The sequence below is a fragment of the Acipenser ruthenus genome, chromosome 26 (genome assembly GCF_902713425.1).
Source record: "Acipenser ruthenus chromosome 26, fAciRut3.2 maternal haplotype, whole genome shotgun sequence".
NCBI classification, from domain to species: Eukaryota; Metazoa; Chordata; class Actinopteri; order Acipenseriformes; family Acipenseridae; genus Acipenser; species Acipenser ruthenus.
This window is the reverse complement of record NC_081214.1, coordinates 10,915,812-10,936,418: the sequence shown is the minus strand read 5'-3', so window position 1 is coordinate 10,936,418 and position 20,607 is coordinate 10,915,812. Positions and strand designations below refer to the sequence as shown.

General features: G+C 38.9%; 1 protein-coding gene across 1 annotated transcript in view; it reads right to left on the bottom strand.

Moving 5' to 3' along the window:
• The window catches only part of LOC117430938 (protein mono-ADP-ribosyltransferase PARP4-like), a 136,463-nt gene that overhangs the window by 108,454 nt on the left and 7,402 nt on the right, over nt 1–20,607 (bottom strand). The window contains exons 5-21 of the mRNA XM_034903272.2: nt 20,373–20,495; nt 16,551–16,649; nt 16,273–16,456; nt 14,102–14,249; nt 12,558–12,651; nt 12,020–12,027; nt 11,828–11,913; nt 11,414–11,500; nt 11,027–11,191; nt 10,250–10,293; nt 9,844–9,925; nt 8,839–8,976; nt 2,081–2,264; nt 1,624–1,688; nt 1,336–1,523; nt 1,082–1,181; nt 347–517 (exon numbers count right to left, since the gene is read on the bottom strand). Coding sequence (XP_034759163.2) covers nt 347–517; nt 1,082–1,181; nt 1,336–1,523; nt 1,624–1,688; nt 2,081–2,264; nt 8,839–8,976; nt 9,844–9,925; nt 10,250–10,293; nt 11,027–11,191; nt 11,414–11,500; nt 11,828–11,913; nt 12,020–12,027; nt 12,558–12,651; nt 14,102–14,249; nt 16,273–16,456; nt 16,551–16,649; nt 20,373–20,495 — 1,966 coding nt within the window. The remainder of the gene's footprint in view (nt 1–346; nt 518–1,081; nt 1,182–1,335; nt 1,524–1,623; nt 1,689–2,080; nt 2,265–8,838; nt 8,977–9,843; nt 9,926–10,249; nt 10,294–11,026; nt 11,192–11,413; nt 11,501–11,827; nt 11,914–12,019; nt 12,028–12,557; nt 12,652–14,101; nt 14,250–16,272; nt 16,457–16,550; nt 16,650–20,372; nt 20,496–20,607) is intronic.

The following is a 20,607-nucleotide window of genomic DNA, read 5'->3' as shown; positions in this document are numbered from 1 at the left end:
TTAGTCCAGCTATTGAAATGTGACTAATTGGCTTGTTAATGAACCTGAAAATCAATTGTTGTTCGATCATAAGCAGGAGTCGCAAAGGGCTTTGCGAGTACAAGAAATGGACCTGCCCCTGTTGAAAATGCACCTTCTGAAAATGCACCTCTAAAAATGCACCTTCTGAAAATCAGGCTGAATGTATCCAGTCAAAACGTAGCAAACAACAGAGTGTCAACCTGCTGCATTGGTTAACATATCAGAAATCTGACTGAAGAATGTAATGGAATAACTTATTTATGGCTGGCATCAAACACACAGCAGCGAAACAGTGCTGTTGAAAGGTTAGTAAATTGAGGCTTACCTGTGTACAGTGAGGCACAAATCCGTAAACAAGAAGCTGATTGTCACTAAACACAGAGTGCAGCTGTGCCAGGGCCTGGACAGGCTGGGAGGCGTTGGGGTTGAACTGCTGCCACTTCACAGAGACAGAGCTGCAGTCCGGCAAGACCATCTGTATCACCTGCAAGGCAATCTGACAAAGAAAACCAAAGGGAAGCACGTAACCCAGGCTGCAGTTTATACCAGGCACTAATTACAATTGTTTTATATTATCGGACAATGTCCCTGTCATTTTGTCAGATAGGCATTGTAAATAAACTCATTTCACCAGACACAGTGGATCAGATAAGGTTTTAATTTACTTTGTCACACAGAACTCCCAACAATCACTGTTCAAACATTCCGATCTGCTACATAATAATGCTATAATAATAATAATCTTTATTTTTAATATAGCGCCTTTCACAATAAAAATTGCCGCAAAGCACTTCACATGAATATTAATAAAGGAATGCAATAAAAGCAATAAAAACAAAATAAACACATAGAACAGTAAAACAAGGCAGAGAATAAAAGGAACATCATTTTAGTACATTATAAAAGTGTGTTTTTAATCTTGTTTTAAAAGCAGTGACACTTGGTGACTATTGAGATGTGACTATTTTTTGCCTTTTAGCTTCACTGCGCTTTGGGTTATCATGATGAGTATCAGAAAGCGTATTATTGACCTGTATGAGCCGTCTTCAAATAACCTTGCCTTTTCTCTCCAGTTGTGTTTTGTTTTCATGTCAAAAAACTCATAAGCTCCACCTCCAGACTGTGCCAAGGACCTCAACATGTGTCGATTTGCTGTATGGCTAAATTGGAGAGATCCCATTATTATAAGAAGCAGCATCATCCTAGGCATCAGTTTATAGACATTCTTCAGCAGATACAGTAGAACAATAGATCAAAATATTAACAAGCAATGATGCATTTCCATTGTAAGCAAACAAAATAAAAAAAACTCACCCAACTCCACAAGTGAAAATCCTGGTATGATGAGCGTTCTCTTTCAATAGCCGCAGGATCAAACCTTCACTCTGAATGTGTCCGTCCGAAATTAAGAGGATGTTACGGACACCTTTAGAAGGAGCCAGCAAGCTTAAACTGCGTAAAGGTCTCCAAAGATCAGTGTTGCCCATTAATAGTGGCGAAAACTTTAAAAAGATAGAGAAGTAAGAAGAAATATTCAGAGCTAATAACTGTTCAACACTTAAAGAGATGCCTGTATCGTACCCAGTACAAGCAAACACTTACCATTATAAACTGCTTTGCAGCTTCCAAGACATAATCTTGTGGGCAGGGGAACAATTCCTTACAGTCTGCACATTACAAAGCATTGAAAAAATAAATAAAGTTTGGTATTAGAGGTTAGGTAGCAAAAGTCTGAAAAATACCTTGAATTGCATAAAGACACATACTTTACCTCAAATACAAGACTCCCTTTGCAATGGAGCCATGTCAGGTTATTAGGCATAGCTGAGCTTAACTAGACACACCATTCATCTCCTGTACGTTCACATAAAAACCTGGAATGGATTCAACTGCTATGCAATTAGTGTCTTAAACTAAGTTCTGCAAACTAATGGCCACCAAATTTTATCTGTGACATTACCCAGAGATTTACACAAAACGTAGTAATATTTCCTTCCAAATGTAATGAAAATGATTATGCAGGAAAAAAAGAGATTCATATTTTTTAACCATGACCTACCTGTACCAAATATGACAACATTGAGCTTGCAATGCAGTGAATTCAGCAGCCGCAGAGCAATCTTTCTGGCTTCCTGCAGCACTGCCCCCCTCATGGAATTGGAACTGTCCAAGAAAATCACAACCTCACAGTCCTCTGGAAAACTACTAGGAGCAAACTCTGGGCAAAACACCAACATGCAAGCCTGAAAACATAAGAAAAGAAAACACACTTGACCATATTGAAAATGCATGATTTGTCAGTAAACACATACTGATGCAGTACATTCACCAGCACATTGCTTTATAAAGAAGTGGAATTAAGACTTGTTTGGCCCACAAAAACATACTGGAATATTACGGTTGCATTTCTTGCATCCACTAGAGTGGAAGGGAGTAGGTTAATGTTTACACTCTTGTGTTAGCTGGACTACCTACTGTAGATAGAGGACATGTTCAAGACCCTTTAAAAAACAAAAACTCTGTAGGATGTGATAACCAAAACAGAAATGTGTCTGTTACGGCCAGACTGAAAATTGGCCAATGCTGTCAATGACCGTTGCTCTTGGGCTCTGACAGCAGTGCCGTTCACTGACATCAATAGCCGCTCACTTTGGCCAATGTTGTTTTCTTAACATAAATGTAGAGTACTTCGGACATTAACCGGCCATTGTCAACAATTCCCAGCGAGTCTCGGGCAATGTATGTAACTATGCCAATCTGTAGCAAATACCTTATAACGTCGGACAATAAGCGTTCCACCTGCTGTCTCTTATATTTAGCAGCAGTAAGCCTGGCCTGGCAACGCTATTTTTTTTTAAGAAAAAGGTACGCGAGAGCTCCCGAGTGGCCCAGTAAAGGCGCTCCGCGCGGAGTGCAGGATGTGCCCTATAGCCTGGAGATCGCAGGTTCGAATCCAGGCTATGTCACAGCCGACCGTGACCGGGAGTTCCTAGGGGGCGGCGCACAATTAGCTGAGCGTTGCCCGGGTAGGGAGGGCTTAGGTCGGCAGGGGAATCCATGGCTCACCGCGCATCAGCGATCCCTGTGGCCGATAGGGCATCTGTGGTTCTGCAGTGGAGCCGCCAGATCTGTGTAGTCCTCCGGCACTATAGGTCTGGTGGCATTGCTGTTGATCTGCATTGCGAAAAATGACGGCTTGGCAGGAGCACGTTTCGGAGGACGTGTGTTCCAGCCGCCGTTTCCCCGAGTCGGCGGGGGGGTTGCGAGCGGTGAGCCGAGGATACAGATAATAATTGGGCATACTAAACTGGGGAGAAAACCGGGGTAAAAAAAATTGGCGAAAAATTGGCGAGACTAAATTAAAAAAAAAAATAATAATAATAATAATAATAATAAAATTTAAAAAAATTAAGAAAAAGGTACGCAGAAAGAAAAAAAATTAGCCCATTGTAGGAGTGTATCCCTTTAAAAAAAAAAGACATCCTGGGTTGTGCACATTTTGAAATGGAGTTGCTTGTAAAGTTTGTAATCCATTGTAGTTCAGTCAGTATAGCTTATGGAAAGATACAAAAAAGTTATAAATAACAACCACAAAACTCCAATGCAGCTGTGTTATTACTGTGTACGCCATGCCCTGCTGCGGATCTTCATTCCTAAGCCATGATCAGCAAGAATATTATCTCTGAAGAATCAGCCTTCTCAATTTGGATTACCAGGGAGACCGAGCTTTTTTGTTTTGCATTGTTTGGTTTTTTTTCCCCCGCAGTTACTTTTTTGGATTAAAAATATATTTTTGGGGGACTGGATATTTTGGATATTTTTATACAGCATTTCGATTTTCGGGACTATTATTATTATTCCCCCCCCCCCCCCCCCCCCCAAAATTGACTCATCTGCTAGTAATTTGTTATTACCATTGTACTGGTTTTGCGTTTCAAAGCATATACTTGTTTTTGTTACTTTTCTCGTTCTTTTCATTCTGAGCATTTGAAAATGTTGTGTAAATAAATCTTTTGAGTTTGATACATTTTCCTGTTTCATATTTGCTATTAAGCAGTTGTTCTATTTTTAGTCGTGTATATTTTCGCTGTCTGGGAAATAGTTGAGAATGTATTTGATTTATAAAGCTGTTTGTTATAAATTGATAGTCAATAGTTTCTAAAATGGCGCCTGCATTGTTGTTAATTTAAATCTGTATTGTTGATTCTCTTAAATATTGAATACATTTTGTTGAATAAAGCAATGAAGTATTTGAAAATATACAGGCGTTGTTTATTTTCTTTTCCTCCAGTATACAGTACTGTGCAAAAGTTTTAGGCAGGTGTGAAAAAATGCTGTAAAGTAAGAATGCTTTCAAAAATAGACATGTTAATAGATTATATTTATCAATTAACTAAATGCAAAGTGAGTGAACAGAAGAAAAATCTAAATCAAATCCATATTTGGTGTGACCACCCTTTGTCTTCAAAACAGCATCAATTCTTCTAGGTACACTTGCACAAAGTCAGGGATTTTGTAGGCACATAGTCAGGTGTATGACTAAACAATTATACCAAACAGGTGCTAATGATCATCAATTCAATATGTAGGTTGAAACACAATCATTAACTGAAACAGGAACAGCTGTGTAGGAGGAATAAAACTGGGTGAGGAACAGCCAAATTCAGCTAACAAGATGAGGTTGCTGAAGACAGTTTACTGTCAAAAGTCATACACCATGGCAAGACTGAGCACAGCAACAAGACACAAGGTAGTTATACTGCATCAGCAAGGTCTCTCCCAGGCAGAAATGTCAAGGCAGACAGGGGTTTCCAGATGTGCTGTCCAAGCTCTTTTGAAGAAGCACAAAGAAACGGGCAACGTTGAGGACCGTAGACGCAGTGGTCGGCCAAGGAAACTTACTGCAGCAGATGAAAGACACATCATGCTTAATTCCCTTCGCAATCGGAAGATGTCCAGCAGTGCCATCAGCTCAGAATTGGCAGAAAACAGGGGACCCTGGTACACCCATCTACTGTCCGGAGAAGTCTGGTCAGAAGTGGCCTTCATGGAAGACTTGCTGCCAAAAAGCCATACCTCCGACGTGGAAACAAGGCCAAGCGACTCAACTATGCACGAAAACACAGGAACTGGGGTGCAGCAAAATGGCAGCAGGTGCTCTGGACTGATGAGTCAAAATTTGAAATATTTGGCTGTAGCAGAAGGCAGTTTGTTCGCCGAAGGGCTGGAGAGCGCTACACGAATGAGTGTCTGCAGGCAACAGTGAAGCATGGTGGAGGTTCCTTGCAAGTTTGGGGCTGCATTTCTGCAAATGGAGCTGGGGATTTGGTCAGAATTAATGGTCTCCTCAATGCTGAGAAGTACAGGCAGATACTTATCCATCATGCAATACCATCAGGGAGGCATCTGATTGGCCCCAAATTTATTCTGCAGCATGACAACGACCCCAAACATACAGCGAAAGTCATTAAGAACTATCTTCAGCGTAAAGAAGAACAAGGAGTCCTGGAAGTGATGGTATGGCCCCCACAGAGCCCTGATCTCAACATCATCGAGTCTGTCTGGGATTACATGAAGAGAAAGAAGCAACTGAGGCTGCCTAAATCCACAGAAGAACTGTGGTTAGTTCTCCAAGATGTTTGGGCCAACCTACCTGCCGAGTTCCTTCAAAAACTGTGTGCAAGTGTACCTAGAAGAATTGATGCTGTTTTGAAGGCAAAGGGTGGTCACACCAAATATTGATTTTATGTAAATTTTTCTTCTGTTCACTCACTTTGCATTTTGTTAATTGATAAATATAAACTATTAACATGTCTATTTTTGAAAGCATTCTTACTTTACAGCATTTTTTCACACCTGCCTAAAACTTTTGCACAGTACTGTATGTTAGTAGTTGTATTTACGATTGTTTCAACATTGACCACCTAGTACTGGGCAATGTCGTCCTTGCCCAGCCAATCTTGTTATTTAGATCTTTATGACGACATTGACTGACAAAATTGAACAATGCTGTCATTGGCCCTTGCTTTTGGGCTCTGGCAACAGTGCCTGGTCATTGATGTCATTGGCCGACTTCAGACTTAACATATACATTAATCTAAACAACCAAGAATATACTAGTTAATCCTCTAAACCCCACAACGCATGTCAGCACCCGTCCTGTAAATTACTAGAACGCCCATCAGCGCCCGTGTTTTTTTTCAGGTGCTGCAATAATCATTATCGCATCAACATACTCAAAGCACTCTTTCATATACACAGAAGTGGCTGTCCTTACAAAGCTAACACAAAATTCTCCTGTCAGGACACTGCACTCTGAATAAAAATAATCTTCTCCCTACACCGAAACCCTAACCTTAAGGTCAGTATCCTATACTGCAGTCATTACACATCCAAAGTAGTTCTTGTTTGGCAGTGAATAAGCATTTTTGTTACTTTAAAAAAAAAATCTAATGTAATTTTATATTCATGTAATCCCTCCCCTCTTTGGCAATCGACAATCTGATTTTGACTCCATTCAAAGAGCTTTAAGTATTTTAAAGCTTCTTTTAAACTGTAGTAAGCTATGGTATTCTCTGCTACAAGAACAAATGCTACTTTTTAATTAAACTACTGTTGATTCAACTAGTTACTTTAGATAGCAAAGCCATTGAGTTAGTTGACAACTATAAGTAGCTGGGTATTTGGCTGGACAGTAATCTTGATTTCAAGGCCCATATTAACCATATTGCAAAAAAATTGAAATTTTTCTGTAGATTCAAATCTTGTTTTTCTGTAGTTACAAAAAAAAGGCTAATTGCTTGTATATTTCTACCACAAATTGATTATGGGGACACATATACCTCTATATATACATGAATACTTTACAGTCACTTGTAGTAACTACAGTCTTAGATCGCACTCATTTTGTGCTTGTTTTAAGTAGTTGATTACACCTGTCACTAATTGATGTCACTAACTGATTGTTTATTGTATTGAGTAGAACTTGTCTGTGTTTTAAATATATTTTATTTTTGTATGTTTGTATTGTAATATGTTTTATTGTACTGCTGCAACCATGTTTGTCTAATCACTGTTTTTTTTGTTTTTTTTTTTTAAGTGAAAGAAAGTCTGTTTCTAGACGTTTAATATTCTCATAAATCATAGGAAGAGGTGAACTACCACTTTTTAGAAAACAGGTTTTGCAGACCCGATCAGCACCAGACTAGAATAAAGAAAGACTGCTTTGTGACAGCAAGAAACCCTTCTTAAAGGTTTTTTTTTTTATCTGAAATGACAACATTTTCAAAAGAAACCATATGGAGAGCTCCACTGGGCTACCGAGTCATTTTAAAACACTGTTTTGATTGTTTAGATAATAACAGTCAGGTAAAATTAAAGTAGTTCAATCAAATTAGACACCTATAAAATAAAACATAATGAGAGCTTATAACACGCTGTGTGTTACGTGTGTGGGTAGTCACTGGAAGACCCTGAGACAGACACAGCGCACTGGTATGGACACACCAAACAGGCGTGCAGATTTAATAAAGAAACTAAACAAAAACAAAGCTAAAAATAAATGTTTGCCGCACAAAATGGGGAGCGCTAGTCCCACTAACAGGAACGTCCTGCTCCAGAACCCCGCTGCTCTACGTAACCCTCTCTATACTGTGTTGGGATCAACATCCCCTAAACTGACCTACTTCTGTTCTATTATTTCCAAAGTCCTGGTCTCCCAGCGACTCCGGGCTGTTCCGATGGTCCTGGCTGGACACCGTCTTGCAGTTGAAGGGTTTTTAGGGTAGTTCCTGCAAAGCAGACGCTCTCCAAAACTCTCCCTCAGCGCCTGCCTGTGATTCAATGGCCGTGCAGTAGCCTCGAACTGTGTAGCCTCAAACTATTTATATATATATATAATATTCACAGAGCTGCCTCTTTAGTCATAGCCGCGCCCTCCTTACTGACTCTCTTGTTATATATATTGTGATGACGTGACCCTGAGGTGTAGTAGGTCTTGTAGTGAAACACAGGTAGGAGACTTGAATTGCAGTTCAACAACACTCTTGGTGTTCTTTATTTATTTATTCTTAATTCGCTATAACAAAACAAACAAACAAACAAACAAACAAAACAAAAGCCTAACTCCGGCAAGGAGCACTAACTTAACTTTTGTAAGGAAGCCCGATCTAACCACAGGACGGCTAGCCATTTACCCGTAACAAAACAAATATTAAACTTAATTTCTTCAATGACGCGTTTTGTTCTCTTTAGTTTTTCTCTCCAGCTCCACACACACGTACCTTTCTTCCATACTCCTCCCTTAGACGGGTTGAACCTGTCCCTTTTTAAAGGGCTTGTAATTACTTGATTTAAGTCCACCTGCCAACAATAAATCAATTAACTGGGCCAACAAGCCAAACCCTGTGGCCTTCTGGGCAATGTAGTTTCTTCCTGACTCCCTTGTAGTCAGGCCAAGACCTCTAGTGGTTGTAGAGTGAAATCACAGGGCATAAAGCTCTTTCCATCCTCAAGATTATATAGTGCCCTTGAATCACTTTATTACAATATATACAATACAGATTTTCACAGAGCTGACTCTTTTGTCATAGTCGCGCCCTCCTTACTGACTCTCCGCGCCCCACACTGTGCAGGACCACTGTTCTAGGGCACCAGTCTTTACTGTGGTCCAAAAACAAGGACTTACCTGTATTTATAGTAAAGATCAGCCCAGTATATGTGGTAGAAAAACATGTACATATTCTGCTAAATCTAAATGGCAAGCTTTACATAATAAGACAATCATCTCAACAGCATGTCCTTGTTCTCGGTGCTCACCTGGCTGTCTTTGTCCGGGTGCTTCTCAACCCACATCCTGGGCAGGTACACTTCAGACAAGTCAATAGTAAGGCTGAATCCACCCGGTCCTAAAGAGCTGTTCTCTTCCGTGATTACAACTGCTTTACATTGAGTTTTCTGAAATAAAAATGTGATTTTTAGATCTATTACTTTATTTTCCAACAGCCACAAACCAGGAGTGGCTGCAGGATTAAATTAAAGTGTCTCCTTAACTGCTATGAGTCTGGTTGGAGTATCAGCCACAACTGGTATGCTAGAAATACATCCTGGGGAGTCTAGGGAGAAACTTAATTAATCATTAAAAAACAAGAGGAACCAAAATCAGCTTGTTTTCGCTGTCTGGGAATGTGTATACAGTATTTGATTTCATTAGTTTGTCTTCCAAGTGCAAAGTACTTGTAAATTCTAATCAGAGCTTGGTAGATAAACATGATTGGCCTGGCCAGCACAAGAAGCTGAAAGTGCTGTTAAACATAGCAGACTATGAACATTTTACTAAGTATACCAATCTCATAGGACTTAGCTGGGTACATTATTTTGGTTGCCCAGGAAGCATAGTTACAGCATATTTACAGATATGTAGGTCTGTTTTATTATTATTTTTTTATCAATAATTTAACAAAAATAATATATAGTACTTTGTACCTGTACATAAAGTAAAGGTATACATGATAAATCTATTCTGGAGGGTCAAACCTATCAACAGATGTGGGGAATTAAACTTTATATAACAATTAAATGTAAGGTTCTGTTTTGAAAGTTGGGCTCCCCAACTGTGTAGTAGGGTTTAGAGCTACCAGTTTTTCAAATGAATGAATCACGTGATCTGCTGGGAGCTTCTAATTCCAATGTCCTGTTTGTGGGCATGACAAACATCAAGGGGATTCCAGTGGGTGGACAAAATTTAAAAAATATATATAATAAAAACACATGAATCATTATACAAACATATGAATCATTATACAAACAACAAATGGGGAATACCTTGACTTTGATTTTGTGGGTTCCAGACCAAATGCGTGTGATCTCATGTGGCATTTCAACCGACATATCCAAGGCAAATCCACTACTTCAAAAAAACACAGATTCAGTTTTTATAATTACAGCTGAACAAAATCTTACAGTATCCCCAATGTTACTAGCTCTAAAGCATTGAAAACAAACGTTTCTCTTTTTACTTAAATGCAAACATTTGCTGTGATGGAAAGAAATGAAGGTAGAGAGATTCTCATTTATATAAAATAAAGCCTGTGTTCTCTGAGCATCCCAGTCTTCTCAGATTAATCTCAGACTAGCACAGATGACCTATATCTACAAAACAGAACCCAGTTTGCTCTTATATTGCTCTTAAACTACACTGCATTAAAAGTATTCTTGAATGAGCACGCACCCAGTTTCCTCCATTTCATTCACACAGATCTTCTCTACTGTGTCCTGAAATACATTTAAAGAAATAAGTGTGATATAAATAAGTTGGGTATGCTTCTTGATTCACCTCTCTTTGAAAAGCTGATGTAAATGACCTGAATACTTATAGCTTTATAAAACTATAGTACCGAATGATAATTATACTGGCATTTCTATTTAAAAAATTCAATAAAACAGCATCTTCACCAGCTTCATACAGGCCTCTTTATATGGCACTAGATTGGACTGAAGTACAATTACAATGCTCATATATTACAGCTATTTCACTGGGATGAAAGATAAGGCTCCAGAGCAGCAAAATGTTTTTTTTTTGCATGGTGGTCAATGAAATGGGCAAACCACAGCATCACAGAGGAAACTTCTTTTACAAAGCTTCCTGGGCCAAATTTAAAGGTGCAATTAAAATGCAATTTGCACCATATTTTCCATCTGAATATTAAACTAGCGAAAACTACCTTGAAGTTTAATTTAAGATAAACAAAGGTATTTTTTACTATTTTTATAGTAACAGTTCCTGTTAATTAACTAAAAATGCGAAAAAAAAATGTTTTGGTGTAAAGACCTTGATAAAATCAAAACGCAAAAAGTTTTTAACATAAAAAAAAACTGCATTCATTATTGAAAGCATTTTACTGAGTTTTAAAGCAAAATTGTATTATCGGTCCTCCAAAATTGTGGTGCCTTAATTTATTAATTGAAAGTAACCTCTTGCTAAGATGTAAAATAAATGCAGTCAGACCTGTGTCCTCTCATTCAATGCTTTGCTCTGTTGCCATGGTGCCACACTGCCAGGCAGCCGGAAGACTATAGATCCAAATTCAGTAGCAAGCTCAGTCACGTAGGTGATTTTAATCAGGACAGTGGCACTTGGAGGAAGGTTTCCAACACTAATGGTAAAAACATCCTAGAAGTTTAAAAACAAAAAAATAAATAGGTGTTAACAAATGAATTTTAGATGACAATACATTCAAATCTTGTGACAGTTTTATGGAAGATATTCATTATGCTTTAAGTATACATACTTATTTTTTGATGTAGTTTAAGGTGCATTGCAATAGGTTTACAAAAAAAAAGTGTTCATCAATGTGTGTGGTGAATATAGAAGCGGAAGTGTTATGAAACTTACTGGTGCTTCTTGATCCATGAGGTAGGCCCTGTGTCCCTCCTGAATCGCCTGCCTGTGGTCTTGTCTTGCTTTCTCCTCTTCCTTCACCTGAAAGACGAATGTTAAAAGCTTTACAGACAGACACAGATACTGATGGTTCAATTCCTTAATTTGGATCAGACTGACTTTGATACGCAGCCGACAATATATGTATGTAATAAAACAAAAAATGTGTGTTTTTCTTGGGACCCTTTTGATGTAATGTGTTGGAAGATATATTACTAAAAAACAAACATCCACACAACGTAATGCATGAGCTACCAGCTCATGCACATAAAAAACTAACCCTTTAATAAGAAATAGTATTGCAGATTTTACAAAACAAACAAAAGTCATATTGTTTTTTTTTTATTTTTATTTCTAATATTCACTTACCTCACCCACTACATGTTTTCCATTAATAAAAGCTTCAAACCCACATACAGCTGCTGTTTCATCCAAAGGAAAGACATACTTGGCCTCTAAAATAAAGAGAAAGAAAAGCAGATTATACAACACAGTGGATCACTCAACTCTATTTGACTCTATTTGAACTCTATTTGAATTTTGTGACATCACTTATTTTACCAGAAGTACTGTTCATATTAAATAAACGGCTGGTTTCACAGACCCACTATTTTAGGTAAGGTAGTCCAGCACTGGTGCTAGTCAAGGTCTGTGAAACCAGCTGATAGTGTCTTAAGTCTATTTTAGTTACCCTGTATTATGCATTCCCTCTGGTTCAAAATGTCTCCATTTACACAAGAACTATGAACCAGATGAGGCCAGTCAGCCCACCGATGCTTGTTCAGTTCATAGTAGCTGGTTAAATCACAAAATATTGTCAAGTTGGGTCTGGTCCTGTGGTCCTGACCCCTGTGCTGTGCTTACAGCATTGATTAGGGTTCACTTTGTCAACTCCTCTTAATTTTAAACACTTCAGTGAATTCCCCACTAATCATTTCAGTTCACCTAACGTTATAGCTTTTTCCTTTAAGCCCTGATTGCTCTACACTGAACTCTACACAATGTGCTTTTGGTAATGTGCTAACCAGAAATTAATTCAATTGCAGTCTCACTTTCCCATCCTCACCTGTGCTAAAAGATCTACCATTCGGCCCTTCACAGGGGGATCTTATTCCCAGAGCTGTCCTGGAGGCCCTCTGTTACAGAGTCCAAAGGGTTTGTGTATTCCTCATTGGAATCGGCATCAGTCACTGCTGCAAAGAAACAAAAAACAGCAACCGCTTCAAATCACATGGAAGAGGACAGCCTGGAATTCTAGAACTGTGGGGATCTTGTCAAGTACACACCACGGCACTCTTGTTATCAGTTCTATATTGTATTAATTTTTCTCCAGGGTCATCATTTAAACTGTGATAGCAACTGCTGTTACTAAGTAGCCCCATTAGGGGAGTTGTATAAGTTTGCAAACCCAAAGCCACACCAGCTGTCCTCTTTCTTTTTCTTACTCTCCATTGTTAGTTTTGTTTTATTTTTATTATTTTTTAAATGGAGACTAAATTATTATTATTTTTATTTATTTTTTTTATAAAATTTAGTCGTTGCCAATTATTTTTATTATTTTCTCCCAATTTAGAATGGCCAATTATTTTTTTAAGCTCAGCTCACCGCTACCACCAATGCGCTGACTCGGGAGGGCAAAGACGAACACACACTGTCCTCCGAAGTGTGTGCCGTCAGCCGACCGCTTTTTTTCACACTGCGGACTCACCATGCAGCCACCCAAGAGCTACAGCGTCGGAGGACAACGCAGCTCTAGGGCAGCTTACAGGCAAGCCCGCAGGTGCCCGGCCAGATTACAGGGGTCGCTGGTGCGCGGTGAGCCGAGGACACCCTGGCCGACATAACCCTCCCTCCCCCCGAGCGACGCTCGGCCAATTGTGCACCACCCCCTGGGAGCTCCCATCCACGGTCGGCTGTGGAATATCCTGGACTCGAACTCGTGACGTCCACACTATAGAGCGCATCCTGCACTCCACATGGAGCGCCTTCACTGGATGCGCCACTCGGGAGCCCCCGAGACTGAATTATTTTAGCGTTTTTTATTATTTTTTTTTGTGATCAAATTTTTAGTTGAGAAATGAGATATACATAATACAAAATGTAACAAAAGAACATTCCCATACTGCTGGACATCCCCAGCAATCAACAATTAGGGACAAAGAATGGCCAATGTGTTTTGTGAGTAACGTTTTGTGCTCATGGAACAAAGCTGTAGAAAGGTTGTCATCCCCTTTGCATCACACTGCTGTGTATCTGCATCTGAGAAATAAGACCATGTATGTGCTCTTCTGTCAGCAAGCAAGGAACATGCAGGCAAGGATTTCATTGCTGAAGCTGATAACTTTGTTGCAGTTTTTAGCAATTTCATCCAGAGGGCTAAAAGGGAGATATGATGTCTTTAAATTAGGACATTAGTGAAGACTGCGTGTGTACATGAGTACATGAGTTATTGTAGTAATTCAAAGTTATTTAATCAGAGGCTGTAACCTCCAACTTCACAAACCAGCCCCCGCTCCCCATCCCCTCAGCACATACAAAGCACCCGCTGGCAGAAACAAATGCTGGCACCATGTATACAGAAAGCAATGCTGTCCCTGTGCATGAAGCACAGAGCTCTAGTTGGCTAGCAGGAGTGCCACTCACCTGGGGGGTCTGACAGACCTGCTGGGGTTTCTTCATTGGTAACATTAACAGTGGGCTGAAAACTATTCACCTGGTCTTCTCCCACGCAGAACTGGACAACATACTTTATTTGAACCTGGCTGGGGTTGTATACGACATACTCATCATCCTAAAGAAAAGGATCGAACAACTCAATACAAAAGAAACTGTGTGGTCCAGTGGTTTATAACCAGGAGGTCCCCAGTTCAAATCCCACCTGAGCCACTGACTCATTGTGTGACCCTGAGCAAGTCACTTAACCTCCTTGTGCTCTGACTTTCGGGTGAGACGTAGTTGTAAGTGACTCTGCAGATGATGCATAGTTCACACACCCTAGTCTCTGTAAGTCGCCTTGGATAAAGGCGTCTGCTAAATAAACAAATAATAATAATAATAACAAAAGAAACATTTTCAGAGATCGGCTACAAGAAACACTTCTAACCAACAGAACACGAGAGAGAACTGCCTCTGAATGCTGTTATCAATGTTTAACTGGCCTTTTTATCTTAATGGGTTTGAATGGGTTTTAATTGATGCTTTTATTGTGCTATTATTGCATCATTGCATTTTATCTTAAGATTTTCTTTTTTAATTAGTAGTACTATTATGTAAAAGTGGATATATGTATGTCTACATTGGCACCTGTATTTATATGTACTTATTTCATTTACATTATTATTCTACACTGTTATTAATCTGTCTTATGATCCGACAGTGGTAGATGTATATGTATTGTTATACTAATGTATGGTTTTATCTTAATGTATCATTCTCTTTGCTGTGTTTTCTACAGTGCTTTGAGATACCCCTCTATAAAAGCTCTATAAAAATGTAAATAAATAAATATTATAACCCATTAATATATCATTGGTTTTAAATGTTACAATACTGCATGTAAAAATGTCACACAAAAAAATAACTTCTTGAATGAGGTGCCGTAGATGAGGATTTTGAGGATTTTGTTTAAATGAATGTATTGAAAATATGAATCCATGAGAGAAATAGCTGCCTAGTCTTAAAAGGTAAAAAGCCAGAATTCAGCTGAGTTGCTCTGATCATCATTATAAAAATGCATGGTAATGGTATGGTAATAATTTTTTCCATGTTTATCCCCCCCAAGGTTATACTATGCATTTACCACAGTTTACCATGTTTTTCAATATTATTTACCATACCTCTCTGGGCTTTACAATGCTTTCCTATGCTTTATTACAGTTTGCTACACTTTTACTGAGTAAACTTGTGGTAAAAGTTTTAAGGGTGGCTCATTCATGAGTAGGATAATACTATTCGTAAGACTCCACTGTCATATAAATCCACACAGCAGTCAGATAATACTATTCGTAAGACTCCATCATCATATAAATCCACAATGAGGTTCTTCCTAATCATTCACTCTAAGATGATCCCATTCTTAATCAGTTCAACTCAGTAAAGGTCATTATCAGAACTGATTAAAAATTGAGGTAATATCTATGATAGGTGGAATAGATTTAAGTAGCAATTTATGTATTGATGTTCAGATTTGTTTCCACTGCATCTCAAGACACTGATGAGGCACAAGACAAGAGCAGTAATTGAAGTGACAGTGCGAACAACCAATTCCAGTAATTCGTATCTAATATGTATTCCCATCACTATGTAGATATCACGCATTTCTATATGAGAAATGCAAACATTATGTTATACGTGTATTTGATTTTTAATGGTATTTGTAAACAATAAAACTGGTGCCAGTCTTTTGCACTCTTTCCTATGCTGCACATCCCACTGAAGCAATGCATCCGATACAGAGGAGTTGCTTCTGAAAGTTTGAGAGTTTCTAAATGCTTAATTTTTTTAGACAAGGACTCTTCCCAAGCACTTTTTTTAAATATACATTTCTCCAGAAAAAAAACCAAAACTTTAAAAACAAAACATTCCAAATGTTTGCCATGTATTTTCTTTTAAAGAACTCCCTCCCAGAAGCCAGACACATTGGCTCGCATCTGAGTACCAATCACTGCTTTTCCTATGACTGCCTTATTTTAAATGGGGACATTGCTCCTTCAAGCGGCATCTCTGAGTTTACAGGAAGCGTAGCATTGCAATGAACAGCTTTAAATAAATTACCATAAAAAACTAATTCTTCTAAGGTACGTTGATTACAGTACCTGGAATTCCGAAGCAACGTCTGCAGTCTGCCGCACTCCGAGCACACTGCTGTACCCGGCTGGCGCAGATGCCAAGGTGAAATCTTTCTTGTGCAGGTGCTTGCACTCACCGAGAGCGATGTCACAAACCACCAGGAGCCGCGTGCCATCACTTTCACTAGGCTTTGAATACTTGAGAATTGTGCTGTAAGAAATCATTAAAAAAAATAACAATGAGAAACTAACAGAAATATGACCAAGAAAATATACCAATTAAAAAAATGATAATAATTCCAGACCTCAATGCATTGCTGAAGTAAATGCCACATCCAAGGTTACCAATATCCGTCCTATCAATGCCGTGTTGTTCAATCGCAACTTTTGGCAAAAGAAGTCCCCTGTAAAAATAAAGAAATACGTGCAATTATATATATATATATATATATATATATATATATATATATATATATATATATATATATATATATATATACACAGTGCCTTGCAAAAGACCCCTGACCAATTTTCTCATATTACTGAACTACAAATGGTACATTGAAATTTCCTTCTGTTTGATATTTTATTTTAAAACACTGAAACTCAAAATCAATTATTGTAAGGTGACATTGGTTTTATGTTGGGAAATATTTAAGAAAAATAAAAAACTGAAATATCTTGCTTGCATAAGTATTCAACCCCCACACATTAATATTTGGTAGAGCCACCTTTCGTTGCAATAACAGTTTTAAGTCTTTTGGGGTAAGTATGTACCAGCTTTGCACACAGTGTCGGAGTGATTTTGGCCCATTCATCTTGGCAGATTTGCTCCAGGTTGTTCATGTTGGTTGGACGACACTTGTGGACCGCAATTTTCAAATAGTGCCACAGATTCTCAATGGGATTGAGATCAGGACTTTGACTGGGCCACTGTAGGACATTCACCTTTTTGTTCTTCAGCCACTCCAATGTTGCTTTGGCCTTGTGCTTGGGATCATTGTCCTGCTGAAAGGTGAATTTCCTCCCAAGCTTCAGTTTTTTAGCAGACTGAAGCAGGTTCTCTTGCAGTATTTCCCTGTATGTTGCTCCATCCATTCTTCCTTCAATTTTAACAAGATGCCCAGTCCCTGCTGATGAGAAGCATCCCCACAGCATGATGCTGCCACCACCATACTTCACAGTAGGGATGGTGTGTCTTGAGGCATGGGCAGTGTTAGGTTTGCGCCACACATAGCACTTTGAGTTTTGGCCAAAAAGCTCTATCTTGGTCTCATCTGACCACAAAACCTTTTCCCACATCGCAGCTGGGTCACTCTCATGCTTTCTGGCAAACTCCAGACGTGCTTTCAGATGGTACTTTTTGAGTAACGGCTTCTTTCTTGCCACCCTCCCATATAGGCCAGTGTTATGCAGAGCTCTTTATATGGTTGACTGGTGCACCATTATTCCACTCCCAGCCACTGAACTCTGTAGCTCCTTCAAAGTGATTGTTGGCCTCTCTGTGGCTTCTCTCACAAGTCTCCTTCTTGTTTGAGCGCTGAGCTTTGATGGACGGCCTTTTCTTGGCAGTGCCTGGGTGGTGTGATGCAGCTTCCACTTCCTGATTACTGATCCAACTGTGCTCACTGGGATATCCAAACACTTGGATATTATTTTGTACCCTTTCCCTAATCTATGCATTTGTATTATTTTATCTCTAACTTCTGTAGAATGCTCTTTGGTCTTCATTTTCCTTCAGATTCACAGCCTGACCAATGATCCTTCAACAGTGGGGTTTTTATCCAGAAAATGTGACAGCAACTTTAATGGTTCACAGGTGGAGGCCAATGGTAAGGTAATTGTGTCCTCATTAGGGCAATTTCTTTCATTGGTGTAAACTGGGAGCTTCCACAGCACAGGGGTTGAATACTTATGCAAGCAAGATATTTCAGTTTTTTTTATTTTTCTTAAAAATATTTCCCAACATAAAACCAATGTCACCTTACAATAATTGATTTTGGAGTTTCAGTGTTTTAAAATAAAATAACAAACAGAACGAAATTTCAATGTACCATTTGTAATTCAGTAATATGAGAGAATTGGTCAGGGGTCTGAATACTTTTGCAAGGCACTGTGTATATATATATATATATATATATATATATATATATATATATATATATATATATATATATATATATATATATAGTACTGTGCAAAAGTTTTAGGCAGGTGTGAAAAAATGCTGTAAAGTAAGAATGCTTTCAAAAATAGACATGTTAATAGTTTATATTTATCAATTAACAAAATGCAAAGTGAGTGAACAGAAGAAAAATCTACATCAAATCAATATTTGGTGTGACCACCCTTTGCCTTCAAAACGGCATCAATTCTTCTAGGTACACTTGCACACAGTTTTTGAAGGAACTCGACAGGTAGGTTGGCCCAAACATCTTGGAGAACTAACCACAGTTCTTCTGTGGATTTAGGCAGCCTCAGTTGCTTCTTTCTCTTCATGTAATCCCAGACAGACTCGATGATGTTGAGATCAGGACTCTGTGGGGGCCATACCATCACTTCCAGGACTCCTTGTTCTTCTTTACGCTGAAGATAGTTCTTAATGACTTTTGCTGTATGTTTGGGGTCGTTGTCATGCTGCAGAATAAATTTGGGGCCAATCAGATGCCTCCCTGATGGTATTGCATGATGGATAAGTATCTGCCTGTACTTCTCAGCATTGAGGAGACCATTAATTCTGACCAAATCCCCAACTCCATTTGCAGAAATGCAGCCCCAAACTTGCAAGGAACCTCCACCATGCTTCACTGTTGCCTGCAGACACTCATTCGTGTAGTGCTCTCCAGCCCTTCGGCGAACAAACTGCCTTCTGCTACAGCCAAATATTTCAAATTTTGACTCATCAGTCCAGAGCACCTGCTGCCACTTTGCTGCACCCCAGTTCCTGTGTTTTCGTGCATAGTTGAGTCGCTTGGCCTTGTTTCCACGTCGGAGGTATGGCTTTTTGGCAGCAAGTCTTCCATGAAGGCCACTTCTGACCAGACTTCTCCGGACAGTAGATGGGTGTACCAGGGTCCCCTGTTTTCTGCCAATTCTGAGCTGATGGCACTGCTGGACATCTTCCGATTGCGAAGGGAAGTAAGCATGATGTGTCTTTCATCTGCTGCAGTAAGTTTCCTTGGCAGACCACTGCGTCTACAGTCCTCAACGTTGCCCGTTTCTTTGTGCTTCTTCAAAAGAGCTTGGACAGCACATCTGGAAACCCCCGTCTGCCTTGAAATTTCTGCCTGGGAGAGACCTTGCTGATGCAGCATAACTACCTTGTGTCTTGTTGCTGTGCTCAGTCTTGCCATGGTATATGGCTTTTGACAGTAAACTGTCTTCAGCAACCTCACCTTGTTAGCTGAGTTTGGCTGTTCCTCACCCAGTTTTATTCCTTCTACACAGCTGTTTCTGTTTCAGTTAATGATTGTGTTTCAACCTACATATTGAATTGATGATCATTAGCACCTGTTTGGTATAATTGTTTAATCATACACCTGACTATATGCCTACAAAATCCCTGACTTTGTGCAAATGTACCTAGAAGAATTGATGCTGTTTTGAAGGCAAAGGGTGGTCACACCAAATATGGATTTGATTTAGATTTTTCTTCTGTTCACTCACTTTGCATTTAGTTAATTGATAAATATAATCTATTAACATGTCTATTTTTGAAAGCATTCTTACTTTACAGCATTTTTTCACACCTGCCTAAAACTTTTGCACAGTACTGTATATATATATATATATATATATATATATATATATATATATATATATATATATATATATAGATAGATAGATAGATAGATAGATATAGATATATAGATATAGATATATAGATATATAGTTTCTTCTTCTTATTATACTGCTTAATAAAACAACATGTTTTCAGGGGCTGGACACACAAAGCAACTGAAGTTAATAAATAGATAAATGTTTCAATAAAGACAGAATACTAAAAATTACCTTTTTCATTTTAGCAATTTTCTATGTGTGGTTGGTATTTTGTTTGAATTCCAAAAACAGCCATATACTGTACATGGGGGATTCCTGGCAGGAGGTTATGAGAAGACTGCACTCACCTGGAAAGAATACCAACGAAGCTGCTAGCAGAGGTGGCGTGGAACAGTGGCTGGACATTGCCAAGCTGGCTCTGGAAGTCTAACATCTCATTCACTCTGCCAATGCGGAATATCTGATGGATCCTCACTGAAGTCAGACTGACCGGAAATAATATTGATGGCGTCTTTTACACCATCATTTTGAATCAAACATAAAAGTTAGTCTATATAATGTGTAGAAGCATTCAACACGAAA